General features: G+C 37.0%; 3 protein-coding genes across 7 annotated transcripts; 1 reads left to right on the forward strand and 2 right to left on the reverse strand.

The window, feature by feature from the left end:
- The first annotated feature begins 315 nt into the window (after positions 1-315).
- LOC110793081 (ubiquitin-conjugating enzyme E2 32) lies at positions 316-3089 on the forward strand. The gene is made up of 5 exons (XM_021997916.2): positions 316-574; positions 1357-1488; positions 1572-1656; positions 2209-2372; positions 2465-3089. Exons 1-5 carry the CDS (start codon positions 461-463, stop codon positions 2870-2872), a joined length of 903 nt encoding a protein of 300 aa, XP_021853608.1. The 5' UTR covers positions 316-460; the 3' UTR covers positions 2873-3089.
- A 470-nt stretch (positions 3090-3559) lies between these two features.
- On the reverse strand, positions 3560-7657 carry LOC110793082 (pentatricopeptide repeat-containing protein At4g39530). Of its 5 annotated transcripts, none has more exons than XM_021997922.2 (3): positions 4969-7657; positions 4538-4749; positions 3560-4375 (listed from the first exon to the last, which is right to left on the reverse strand). In XM_021997922.2, the coding sequence occupies exon 1, from the start codon at positions 7560-7562 to the stop codon at positions 5022-5024; it is 2541 nt and encodes an 846-aa protein (XP_021853614.2). In that variant the 5' UTR covers positions 7563-7657; the 3' UTR covers positions 3560-4375; positions 4538-4749; positions 4969-5021. The 5 variants fall into 5 exon arrangements, with proteins under 5 accessions (XP_021853614.2, XP_021853609.2, XP_021853611.2 ...); XM_021997917.2 differs by having other exon boundaries at positions 4520-4749; XM_021997919.2 differs by having other exon boundaries at positions 4520-4800.
- Positions 7658-8204: 547 nt separating this feature from the next.
- LOC110793083 (uncharacterized) lies at positions 8205-13161 on the reverse strand. The gene is made up of 7 exons (XM_021997923.2): positions 12900-13161; positions 10515-10975; positions 9527-10001; positions 9176-9270; positions 9006-9092; positions 8803-8930; positions 8205-8670 (listed from the first exon to the last, which is right to left on the reverse strand). Exons 2-7 carry the CDS (start codon positions 10875-10877, stop codon positions 8526-8528), a joined length of 1293 nt encoding a protein of 430 aa, XP_021853615.1. The 5' UTR covers positions 10878-10975; positions 12900-13161; the 3' UTR covers positions 8205-8525.
- Positions 13162-13970: the final 809 nt, after the last annotated feature.

Below are 13970 nucleotides of genomic sequence, written 5' to 3' on the forward strand. Positions count from 1 at the left end.
AGTGGGGTTGGGTGGGTAAATGGGGAAATGTGAATGAATTAAATAAAGAATGATGGGGAAATTTATGGTAAAAAGTCATGTCCAAAAATAGAAACAGGAAGATCAAAAAGGAATGGATGGAGTAATTTGTAAGACTTTTTTACTTTATGTAAGTTTGAGCCTATGTCAAAAAAAATAAAAAATAAAAATAAAAATAAAAAAAAGGCAAGGGAAGTAAGACCCACAAGATAATACCCAATATCAGTACGACACATCAGCACACCCAGCGTTCATGACGTGTCTAGTCATCACCAAACGAAAACCGTGTTCGTCTCCCACTCTAAAATTTCAATTTCCAGATATTCCTCTTTTTCCCCTCTCTCTCTCATCAATCGTCATTCTTACATACCACCCACATAAAAAGAATATCAGCACCACTACCGGCGATCTCGTCGGAATATTCTTCGGGAAATCTCCAATCATGGCGGCTACCGACAAGTATAACCTAAAGAATCCGGCGGTGAAGCGGATCCTTATGGAAGTCAAAGAGATGCAGACCAATCCTTCCGACGATTTCATGAGTGTTCCTCTCGAGGTATCTCTTTCTCTTTCTCTCTCCTCTTTTTGTTTTCGTATTTCTTGTACCTTTTTTGTTATTTTATTCCAATTTGATTTCATAGATTGATTTCTAGCTATGTTGATTAAGGTGCTATTTTTTTTATATTATTTGTTATTGTTTGCGATTTTGTTTTGATGTTCTTCTTGAGCTGTTTTTTCTCTACTGAATTTTCTGCAATTACTGAAATTTTTCGAAGTTGTATGGTTAATGATGTGTTATGTAATCTGATCATGGATCTGTTGAGCTTGAATTTGATCTCGATTGTGTTCTATAGGGTTTCTACTGCCGTTTTCTCCTTTATTTGCAATTTCTAGTTGGATATGTTCATTTGGTACATAACTTTTGCTTGAATAATGAAAATATGGCGGTTATAGATTGGCATGATGGCGTATTTTTTGTTTTGTGCTGAAATAATATGGATGCATTTTCTAGAATTTCTGGAATTGCGTTTTAAACTTCGTATATGCGGATTATTTTGATTTTGTTACCAAAATGTGCACAATATGTAGAATTTCAGCAACTTTCTTTTGCAATTTCGCCGTAGAAATAAAGAGTTAGTGTATGTGTACTATAGTATAGTGTTGCTCAATTACCATAAATGTATTACTTATCTCGACTTTAGATGGGGAGTACAGAGTTAAAGCCTGTAGAGGCGAAATAGAAATGCTTATCTCGTTGAGTTCGACTTCATTCAATTGGAGGTGGTTTTGAAGCATTGTTTTTGTTGATGATTGAGTTTTCTGCCGTTTACATTTCAGGAGAACATATTTGAATGGCAATTTGCAATTCGGGGACCCCAAGATACTGAATTTGAGGGTGGTATATATCATGGAAGGATTCAGCTGCCAGCAGAATATCCTTTTAAGCCTCCTTCTTTCATGTTGTTGACGGTAATCACTTTTACTGAAAACTCTGTCTATTATTCCTTGTCAGACCAATTTGAAAGTATTGTTACTTTTAAACCTGTTTGCAGCCCAATGGTCGTTTTGAGACACAGACAAAAATATGTTTGAGCATATCAAACCATCATCCAGAGCACTGGCAACCATCTTGGAGTGGTAAGTTGGACTTTTCTTGTTCCTTGGACTTGATTCAAAATCCAAATAATATCTGTACAAGTTGTATTTGTTGGCATCATTGCATGAAAACTTTAAGCGTGCCTTTCTTTGTGTCTTTGTTGCATGATTCTTGAATGCTGTAAAATCGGTTCTGAGATTGATGTTATACAAATAATACAACGCACAGTGTGAACTGTTAAGCCTAGGGTTCTGGGGGCAGTGTTTGATATTGCAAATTCTTGATCAGAATTCCTTAAGGGAATGAACGTATGGGTATACATTAAAGAGTTGGGTTTTTTACCTGGGAGCATTGGAGTTTGGACTTCTGAAGTTACATTTTGAAATAATTAGCAGAAAAAAATGAGATGTACGCATGTGTCACTAGGAGATCTGATGTAGTAGTCTTTAGATATCCTGCTTAGGAGTTTTTCTTTCGGTCACTGAACCTGAAAATGAGTATAATCAATTTTATTCGTTGGCCTATGTTTTTATTAAATCCTATTTACTTTTTTCCATTACCAACATTAATGATTCATTCAATGGTGGTGGCAGTTCGTACTGCATTGGTGGCCCTCATTGCTTTCATGCCGACAGCCCCTAATGGTGCTTTAGGATCTTTAGACTACAAGAAGGAAGAAAGGCGTGACCTAGCTATTAGATCTCGTGAAGCATCACCAAAATTCGGAACTCCTGAACGTCAAAAGGTGATTGATGAGGTCAGTCTTCTTCACTCTTGAGTAACCTGTCTTCCTCTTTATCAAGTTACGTACAACTGCCTACTTAATCTCAAAACTTATCGACTTTACAGATTCATGAATACGTGCTTAGTAAGGCTCCACCAGTTCCTGAAAGCCTAAAGCAGACTTCTGAAGAACACCAAAGTGAAAAGGAGGCTGAAGAAGCTGAGGGAAGTGAAAATGCTGGAAGATCAGCTGATTCTGTAGAACCTGAAAACGAAGGAGGTGAGAGAATTACTGAGGAACCTCAAGCGGCTGTTGAGAACGCTGATGCTGTGGAACAAAGGGAAGCTATTCCTAGACAAGTTAGAGCTGGAGTTTCTAACCAACAGCTTCAACACAGGCCTGCACAAAGGTCAACTGATGATCGCTTGCTCACATGGGCAGCTGTGGGATTGACTGTTGCCATAGTTTTTCTTTTACTGAAGAAGCTCATGAAATCCAGTGGTTATGACGCTATTTTTTTGAGCGAATCGTAGATATGGTAGATATTTATAGGGCAGGACAAACAAAACATGTCTTGTATTTGTGAGAAAATATTCAAGTATATGGTGTAATATATTGCGTAGGTCTTAATCAAGCTGTTTGATTATAATAGCATTACTAGTAAAACATATGTAGTGTGATGATTGGGGTTATTCCTTCCCTGGAATATTAGTATTGTCTTACATACGAGTAAGTCAGAAGCTTGGTAAACATTGTCTATGGACCTCGCTGATATATTTTGGTAGACTCACGGTGGATTATACATGTAACTGATGTAAACAACATTCGTATGCTCAAACTTGTGGATATATTCTGTATTTTGTCTATAGAACTCTCTATGGTCTGAGAGTCTCACAACAGAATTTTCAAAGGACAAGAATTTCAATAAAATTTCGAGTTTTAAAGTGCAGGAGTCCTCTGAAGAGGAGAGAGTGCGCATGGCTAACATTGCTTTTTTGTTTTTAGTAAAGAGAGCCACAAAGGACAAGGCGATAAAGTGATTTAGACAGATTTGTTCACAAGTCTTGGGTATGCATTCGCTTAAGAGTTAAGATTTTACCAACTAAACTAGTTGATATCCACGCATGGCTATCATTGTTATGTGTATCAAGTTTGCTTTGAAACCTTCTTGAGATCCAAATTTAATTGTGAATTTGTGATTGAAACGGGTAAAACAATAATTGTATGAGAAAGATGAAAGTTAAATTGAGATTATGTCCAAATGGAGGGATCCATTTGATTAGTATATATTGAGAGGGTTAGGGATCTTCCAAGTATTTTCTTGGGGTAACTAATCAATACATAGACCAAGGGTGCAAAGATCAAGCATGACAGCCAAAGTGTAAGGCAGATAATCGAATATCATCAACAGTCAACAGGTCAAATCGACAATTGTTACTTGTTACTCCACACATCCATGTCAGAAAGTTGGAATTCTGAAACAACCATCAAATGATAACTTCAGTCTGCGGTTAAGTGATTCTTTTACTGCATAGCTCAATTTAAGAAGTTCCTGTGAATTTCACAGCCCGGAGCCTTACTCGAGGATGTTTGCTGTTGTAAGGGTCAAGAAGAGAGCCTCTTGGGAAAGTAGAGCTCAACCAGATTCCTCACATTCAAGATCCTGGTTGTCAACTTGTCACTTGTCACGATCATCTCCAACTCAAATACATATGACCTTCTGAAGAATTCTAGTTGAAGTGTTTTCCTTAAGTCCCTTCAGCTCGTTAATTGATTCAGCTCAACTACACAGTTACTACTCAATATCCAATCCAGACGTCTTGCAGTCTTAAGTAGAGCGGTGGCAATGATTGTCCAGAAGATCCGTAAATTCTTTTTCTGCTGCATTGTTGTCGCTGTAGCCAGCAGTAGAATCTAGAATTTCCCCTACATAACATGGTCGTTTGTCTTTAAAACCCTATTCTTGATTCATGATTCTTGTCATGAAAAACTGTGTTTAGCATCAATCACCCTGTTCTCTGCAATGTCCCTGAAGACTGGCAAAAAAAAAAAAAAAAAAAAAAAAACTGTCATTGAAGCAATAGCCTCACTAGTCCCTTCCTCCTTCCCTCTTTCAGAAATGAAGCAGTTAAACCAACCTAAATGGACCAGGATAAAGAAAGTACGATAGCAACACATACATAGAATAGAATCCTCACAGGATATCATATGTTGAAAACTCTCTCTCCGCCAAAGACAACATCCATCCAAACCCTGCTGTTTTCTGTATGTTCTGCGCTCCATTGTCCTTTCGCTAATCCAATCTCTAACGGGTGGCATGCGTGTGTGACAGCAATCTTGACTGCTACTTCTTTCCAGCTTTCTTACAGGATGCCGTTCAAATAATAGATCCCTCAACAGCTCAACCCATCTGAATAGTATTCATTAGAGCAATGTCATTAGCCAAAGACAAGGTCACCACCTGGAAAATAATTTTAGCACTAAGAATTTAGTTACTTGTATTAAAATTGGACTTTGAATCAGGAGTTCCAGTATTCTAAAGATCTATCGCTAATAATTGCACTACAAAATTGAAGAATTTGCGCACCCGAGCAATTGGCAAATATTGAGTATCAGATGAGTGGATAACCTTAAGATTCATCTGAATTCTGCTAATAGCACAATCACCATTCAGTTTCTTCATCAACCATCTATTAGAGTTGGAGCAGTTTCAGCTTCATGACTTACTCCTTTCATCTCTTTGATCAAAATATCCAAGACTGAGAAGATTACATCAGCTCTGCAGTGTGATAAGTTTCTTGACACAAAGGTATTCACTTTATCATTTATTTCAATCCAACTGCAGCCTGTCTCTTTAACTACTAGATTTGATTCCATTCTTTCCCGAGTCTTCTTCACCTCAGTCCACATACCTTTTGAGGCATAGATATTTGAAAGCAAAATGTATGATCCACTATCTCTTGGGTCAGAGGATATAGCCATCTCTGCTGCATAAGCACCCAATTCATAATCCCCAGTGGCTCGACAGGAACTGAGCAAACTTCTCCATACTATAGCAGCAGGTTTAACCGGCATTTTCTCAATAAATTCTTTTGCATCATTCAGTCTACCAGCTCGTCCAAAGAGAGAAACCATGCAAGCATAATGCTCCATCCCTGGCTCAATTCCGTAGTTGAGCATCGTGTCAAAATGTTTAAGCCCGGATTTTATCAGCCCTGCATGGCTGCATGCTGAGAGGAGCCCTATAAAAGTCACATAGTTTGGCTGCAAACCATCTTGGAGCATCTTCTCATACAAGAAAACAGCTTTTTCAGCTACTCCATGATTTGCATAAGTGGAAATCATAGAATTCCAACAGGCAACATCTCTCCATTTTGTGGTGTTAAACAACTTGTTAGCATCTTGTAAGCATCCACACTTAGCATACATATCTAACAGGGAGTTTGTGACAAAAGCATCAGTGTCAAAGGCTGATTTTATCAGCTGATTATGAAACTGTTGTCCATGGCGGAGACTTGCAAGATTACTTGCTGCAGTGAGCATTGCAACAAAAGTGAACTCGTTAGCTTTATTTCCTGACACTTGTAAATGACTGTAAAGGTTAAGAGCCTCTTCATTTTCCATCTGTTGAGTATAGCCAAAGAGCAAAGCATTCCACACCACCACATCCTTCTCATTGATCTCATTGAACACCAGTCTTGCCTCCTCGAGAAAATTGCATTTACAATAGACATCTATCAAGGCACTGCTAGCAAACAAGTTGATTGACACACCTAACTTGATGATAAGGCCATGAATTTGCTTGCTCAATTCCAAAAAACAAAGTGATGCTGCTACCCCAAGAATGCTAACGAATGTTAAGAGATTGGGATTTAACAGATTAATCCTCATCTCATGAAACAAATATAATGCTTCAGAGATCTTTCCCAAATTTGAGTATCCCTCAATCATTGCATTATAAGATACCACATTGTTCTGATTCACTGAATCAAAAGCCCTTCTTGCATCAACAAGAGAACTACACTTGGAATACATATCAATCAATCCATTTCTCACATATTCATCAGACTCGAGATTTACTTTAATAATATAAGCATGAACCTGTTGTCCTGGGAAAAGAGCTTCAAGTGAACCACATGAATTTAGAATACTTGAGCACACAAACTCATCAAGCTTTCTACCAAATCTGTTCATTTCCTGAAACAATAGTAGGGCTTCGTCATGAAATGAATTCTGCATATATCCAGCAATCATCGTGGTCCATGAAATGACATCTTTTGCATTAATCTGGTGAAATAGTTTCCTACCACTTATCACACTACCACATTTCACATAAAAATCTACCAACACATTCATTACAGAAACATCCAATTCCATTCCTTTTTTGAATACATAAGCATGAATCTGCTTCCCCCCCCCAAGATACTGAAGCATTGAGCACGCATTCAGTACGCTAGAAAGAACATATCTATCAGGGACAACATTGGAATCCCTCATTAACTGATAGAACAACATCAATGAAACATCACTTCTTCCACTCCTAACATATCCTGTCATCATTACAGTCCAAGTAAACAAACTTTTCTCTTTCAGCTCATCAAAAACCATCCTAGCATCAACAATGTGGCCTAATTTCACATAAAATTCCGTCAAAGAAGTACCCACATACACATTGTCACTCAAACCACTCCTAATAACAAAACCATGCACTTGGGCACCTTGTGCAAAACCACCCAACTGCACACAAGCACGTATTACGCTCGCCAATACATACTCATTAGGATTCTCAACACAACTCCTCCTACATTCTGAGAAGACCCTTAAACCCTCTTCAGAAAAACCATGCTGCGCATACGCAGTAACCATAGTTGACCAAGAAATCAAGTTTCTTTTAGGCATTTTATCAAACAGATTTCGGACATACTGAATACAACCAAGTTTGGAGTACCAATGCATGAGAATATTTCCCAGAAATACGTCATACCCAAGACCAGAAACAAGAAGATGGCCATGAATTTGCTTATAGTAAAAAACGGGTTTCTCTGAAAAGTTTGGCAATTGTAAAATATGGACATATTTTCGCCGAGCAATTTGGAGTTTCCGAGAAGAAATGAAATGGGTTTTAAAGATTATTTCGGAAGATAAAGTTGATAAAGAGGAAGATTGAATACCAATTCTTTTGCAGCAAAGTCTTAAGCATGTACTTGCATGGTGATTTCTCATTCTAATTATGACATTGTTTACGACGACTTAGAAGAGTTAGAACAGAGGGACTGAGCCGAGGAAAGCGTTATTGACTTTTTCTTTCAATTTTGACTTTGGACAAAATTTCTAATTCTTTTCATTTTCATTTAAATAGTTTTTGAACCGGGCAAAATCCCGCTGCCCAGGGTTACTGTGTTAATAACAATCACATTTACTTTATTTTGTTTTTGCAAAGAAAGTGGTAAATATTTTATTTTTAAACTGAAAGTCGGAGGTTCAAACCTTACGCCCATATTTAACATTTTTTTTTATGTATATTCAGATTTATTTATTTATTTTGAATATTAGGAGTGAAGGACTCATAAGCACAACGTTACATGCACATAAACTCTCTTAAAAGCACCTTTTAATATAAATAGTTACGTATTACGTATTCGGGTATAGTACTCCGTAGGAATGGAGTGAAGGCCTCATAAGCACAACGTTACATGCACATAAACTCTCTTAAAAGCACCTTTTAATATAAATAGTTGCGTATTCGGGTATAGTACTCCGTAGGAATGTAGGATAGCAGATTAGATTTTACGTCTTTACCCGGTGAGGCAAAGCCATAAGTAGTACTCCGTATAAGCGAAAACACTATGTAATTACGTACTCAAGTTAGTCTGAAATACACATTCTCATTTCATTTCAGCTAATAGACAACTTACACAAAGCTAAAGTCACTTGATACAGCAGGCAGTTAACTGGTTACAATGCAATAGAATTTCAGGTTACACTGGCCAAAAATCATCTTCCTGATTTCTAGCTCCTACACCATCTTGCCACAAGTTCTAATCTAAGCTAATCTAGAATTCTAGATACATAATTAATTTCCGAAGTTGTTGCTTCCGGGAAGACTACCGAGGTCAGATTACTATGAACATCATTTACAGTAAAATGAGGTCATCCTGGACAAAAAGGGCGCTAACAGTGTTAAGATCAGCAAGCAGGCAGAAGGTCCACATTCCCTCTCACTGCTTTGTAGCAATGCAAGCTGCACAGAGGGAGTTTCGACTTTGAATCCCGATACTTGTATTCATTAGTACAATTTGGTCCTACACATTTCTCACGCGGTGGAGGATATCTGCAAAATTTCAGGTTAGTTATTAACATTAGATTTCCCAACAAGGCAAAGGAAAAATATCGCGAAATCAGATTTTCTGAACCACAATATAAAAAGGGAGTTTGCCAAAGAAAGAGCTGCATAGGCTCATACCTGCAAGGCAGGGGATCCAGTATCTTTGGTAGCCCCATATCTTCAGAGAAAGTAACCACTGTACCATGTGGACCCATGATCCATCTAATTGTGTTTGGTCCAAGTTCTGAAACCTTACCAAGCCTCTCCTGTATAGATAGACTTTTTATAACATGATCCTACACAAGTGTAAACAGACAGCATGAATATAAAACTTAGATAACCTGAGCCAGTTCATCCTGTTGCTTCTTCAGCTTCTCTCCCTTCTTCCGATTAGAGTCTTGCCCAAGAATTCTTCTGATTGCTTCAGCCTATGACATGTCAAATATAATGTGTATAAGGAAGAAAGGTAAAAAAAAGAACAGTTAAAGGCCTAAAAGAGCAAATAGTGAACCTCAGCTTCTTTAGCTGCCTTCTCAGCCTGGACACGCCGTCTTTGTGCAACCTCAGCCTTCCTCACTTGTTGCTCCACTTCAGACAGCTGTTGCTCTGGCATGATCAACTAGCAGGTCAAAATTGCTCAGACCATAGATAAAACATGATGAGACATATTAAGTGCCACACTTAATTATCTGGTAATTGTATTTTAGTCAAGATTTTGTCAGAGAGACCATTAGCAATATCAATGTAAGGCTGTGTAAATCTAACCACAAGTGGAGCCTTAAACACTGTTTGATGTTTTATTTGTGAAAAATCTCAAAAGATATTATTACTAAAGGGATGAAGATAGAGATATTATGATTACTTTTGGATGGGGCACTGGGTAAACCATTTGGGTACTCCACCAGGCCGCCAGATTCAGGGCACTCAAGCGCTCGTTTACGTGTTTTTATGGTCAACTCTCGGCCGGTAGGATCAACTAAATCTCCTGTAAGCCTTTTCCTCTTGCTTTTGAGTTCATCGTCGGATGTCAACTCCATTTCGAAATCATTATCCTCTTTAATTCTTGACTTCCTTTTACCATCTTTTGTATCACTATAATCAAGACCCATAAGAGTGACAATCCCTTTACTTTTCTTGCCATTCTCCTCTTGCCTGTCTACATAGCCAGAAGAAGCCTTAGAAGCTCTGAGTTTCTTTAGGTAACGAATTTCCTCATCATCGTCATCATCGAATCCCTCATCCAAATCAAATTTCTTGGTAGCTCGCTTGCTCTTATGATCCACGTGCCTCCTTGAAAAGTTCTCTTTTACATCAAGAACACTGTTCTCGGGGAAGTCCTGCAAACCAAAGTCAGTGAAAAACTCACACATTTATAACAAAACACCTGGTGTGTGAATTGTGAAATCACTTGGTTACTGATATCTAAAGACAAAGAGAAACATTTATAAAAATGTATCAAAAACCTCTTAATGACATTTAAACCTAACTACTAGAAACATTTATAAAAATGTATCAAAAACATCTTAATGACATTAATGACAAAGGTTAGTTAAAAGAGAGTTATTCGACAAATATCGAGACCTAATATATTTGACCTAACCAAGTGACAGCCCAGAAAAATATAATAACACAACTAAGAGGATGGTCAGGGCTGCAAAAAGAAGCAAAGCACCAAATCCAACTTAGTGAGCTAGGATAGTAATCAGATCTCCCTGTTTCTTTTACAAAAAATAAAAAATAAAAACTAATCAGATCCAAAAGGTTATCAACAAGCAGAGTCGTGTATAACAATATGGTTAGAAAGTCTCAGCCGTAATCTAAAAAAAACTTCACACAAGGCACTGAGATACCTGTTTTAGATGAGCACCAGAGACATCACGAGAATCAAATGCAATCTCTGTTGTGGGTTTTGTGTGAATTGTATGGGTGATACCACCAAGCTTTAGTTTCACTTTTTTCAGCTTGTTTATATCAGACCTGTTGTGATCACTAGGAGAACAGTAGCTTTCAGAACTAGTCCCAATCCTTAAGTTGACATTTGAGCAATGTAAGCTAATAGCTTCATACTCTGCAGGTGAGCTAGGGACAGTGAAAACATTAAGGAAACTGGCAATCGTCTTTGGATCAGGATGAGGTCTTCGATGGAAGTTACTTCTCTTTTTCCTTGCAGCAGGAACGCAGGGACTGGTTGCAGGGCCACTGGGCCATTCCATTTGCAGAACTTACTATGTCAACTTAGTTTAGAAGCTTTTGTCCGTGAAGAGTAAGTAAAATTGATTGAATAAGCCTCATTCAGCATACCTTTGAAATGCTGTATATACCAAACAATAGCAACAAGTTCAAAATCAAATAGGTGAATTTCATAAATGTACAACAATTGAAAAATGCAGAGGTGGAACCATAGAAATTATAATTTAGCGCCTTTCAAATTAGCATTACAAAGTGAATATATACTCCCACATTTATTTTCATTTTAGGAATCTCTACTTCTAAATCAACTCTGGGAATGCTTAAAACCAACATACCCGCCCCCGATACAGCACTAAAGATGCTAATCTGAGCAAAATTATATCTTCCAAACAGCCAAGATAAAATAAAGGTCAAAACACTGTGTTAACCGCAAGCCATGCAAGGAAAATCAGGCTACTATATGACCAGTTGACCACAGATAGCTTCATAGCCTGAGAAATGATTTCATCCTGTCAAGGTAGAAAACCTTTTCTCTTCAAACACATGTCACTCTTTTCATTTTAGTCCGTCCAAATTAATAGCCAGTTCACCTAGTATCATTACGAAAATGTTTTGCTCTACCGTACACATTGAGTGAAAAGATCTTCCTTGACTTTCCACCATGGTCAAGCAATACGTGTTCCCAAGTCCCAACAACCTCACACGTCAGGTATTTAAGTTTCTCTGTAAAGGACAAGAGTCAATCACAGGTGAAGGTAAAGACATTATTATCTATTTCACATTATGTCAGTAGTGATTCTAGTGAAGCATATCTTAGTTTGTGATATCTAAAAACCTGGCACCAATAGAGAGTAAGTGTATTATTTATAACACAAATTTATATCGTCGCCAACATCTACTGACAGCAGATTATTTATTTTTATTTTTTTATGAAGAAAAGTGAACAGAAATTAGGATAGTCTTCTCTCAAGACTATAACTGACAGCAGATTATAATCATAGGAGATGGGACTGCATTTAACCACTGCCAAAAAAAGTTATGTAGCAACTAACTCTGTAAGGGAATGAGTTTGTGGGACAAATACCGATAAAGGTGCACCAAAATTAAGGAGCATAATCTACAGATATACTCAACATAACTATAATATTCTCTGAAAGAAATAGAGATACATGACTGTAATCCCTAACTAACTTGAGTAAATATAAATCACATGGCTATATGTAATGCCGTAATGGCAATGCTGCCTGGACATTTTTATGCTTCAATGGAGGTAATCCAAGTTAAAATCCCCGATTCTACAAAAATGTAATACGGGGGGAAGAGTGATATGACAAGGGACCAGATGAGAACTGAGAAGATAGATAGAAAAAACACATTAGCCAAATAAGGTAATACTAAGTATTGCAAATCTTTTGCAACTTGCAAGAAAAGGGAAGTGTTGCAATTTTGAAGACCGAAGAAAGTGCTTCATTGCTACTTCCAGTAATTCATTGCTATTTACAAAACGTGGTGTGCGTAGTTGGCGAAATCATTCTACAACCAATATGCACCATTGACACTATTTCTTGCCTCTATCAAGTGCAAAAGCCCAGCTAAAGAAAAAACTTCAACTCCAGCTAAGTAAACTTCGGCTAGTTCCAATAAGTTCCGATAAGTTACAGCTTGGGGTACCCAAGTTCAACTCACAACTACAATAAGTTCTAGTAAGTTTATATATGTTCAAATAAGCTCCTGTATAAACAAATGGGCACAAGTAATATGATTTTCATGTAAAATTATGAAGTGGGTATAGAGTATAGACTATTACTGTAACTACACAGAAAACACCACCAAAAGAAACGCAACAAAAAACCCAACATAATTTATTGAACAACCAAATTCAACAATTGAAACATCATAGCAGGCAAAGGAATGCATTTAAACACTTTTTGGATCTATAAAATTACAGAAATAAAAATGAAATCAACAGAAATTTCAAAAAAAAAACAAAAATCAAACAATAAAATGGTAAAATGGAGAAAATGGACGAGGAAAAGAAGCTATACACTGTCGTCAACACCAAGAATAGCAACGGAAGAGGAGAGGTGGTCGGAACTCGGAAGTCCCCAAATTACAACCCACGATGGAAGGTGGCGCAGCCGACTAGTGGTGGTGATTAACAAGCAGCTGGTGGTTTTGTTGGAGGAGAGTAGTTAGGGTTTTAACTTTTAAGAGGAGGAGGAATAACAATTCCGGAGGAAGGAGATGAAGAGCAGGTGTGAGTTGAAGTTTGAGAGGACAGAGAAAACTCATTTTGTGTTTTTCTTTCCTTTTTCATTTTTTAATTTATTGCTGGCAAAAAAATTGTTTTTTGTGACGAGTAAGAACAATATCGTTAATAATCTTTATTCTATGAGGGAATCCTGATATTATTTTAGTAAATAAAGTTTTGGGGTTCCCTTATCGAAAAGACTAACATGTCCTACTAACCATAAATTATATTAACAATAAATATTAGATACAATAAAAAGGAAAAAAAAATCAGTCAATAGCCACAATAAATAATGTCATAAAGGGAAAAAGTCGTAAATAAATAAGGAAAACTACAAAAAAAATAACTTAATCATAGTAAAGATTACGTATGCCCAACCACAAAATACTACACTAACAAAACAACAAGTAACAACTGGCAAACAGTCAAAATTAAAAAAGGAATTTTTTTTACCAAGTACTTAATTACAACTAATTAAAGCACCAAAATTAGGTCCAGGAATTAAAAAACGATTTTTTTTTACCAAATACTTAATCACAGCAAACTAACCCACCGCAATGACACAAAAATAATAATAATAAAAAAATCAAAAAATCAATCAATTACCCCGTAATTTTCTCCTTCATAATGCATGTTTATTAAAAAAATTGAAAGGTAAAATTAGTTCATTAATAAAAGGTCATACGACATCTACAATAGAAATCAAAATTACCAAATACAAAATAATTTGGATCAAACAAAATTCTAATCCGGCAAAACCACGATCGTTGTAGATGAGATCTGACAATGATGAATACCCTCTTTCACATCGCTGTTTGATACAGCCTTCTACGAGTGGTCTTTCGATATGTTGTAGCTTTGAGAT

The sequence above is a fragment of the Spinacia oleracea genome, chromosome 3, assembly GCF_020520425.1.
Source record: "Spinacia oleracea cultivar Varoflay chromosome 3, BTI_SOV_V1, whole genome shotgun sequence".
Classification (NCBI taxonomy): Eukaryota; Viridiplantae; Streptophyta; class Magnoliopsida; order Caryophyllales; family Amaranthaceae; genus Spinacia; species Spinacia oleracea.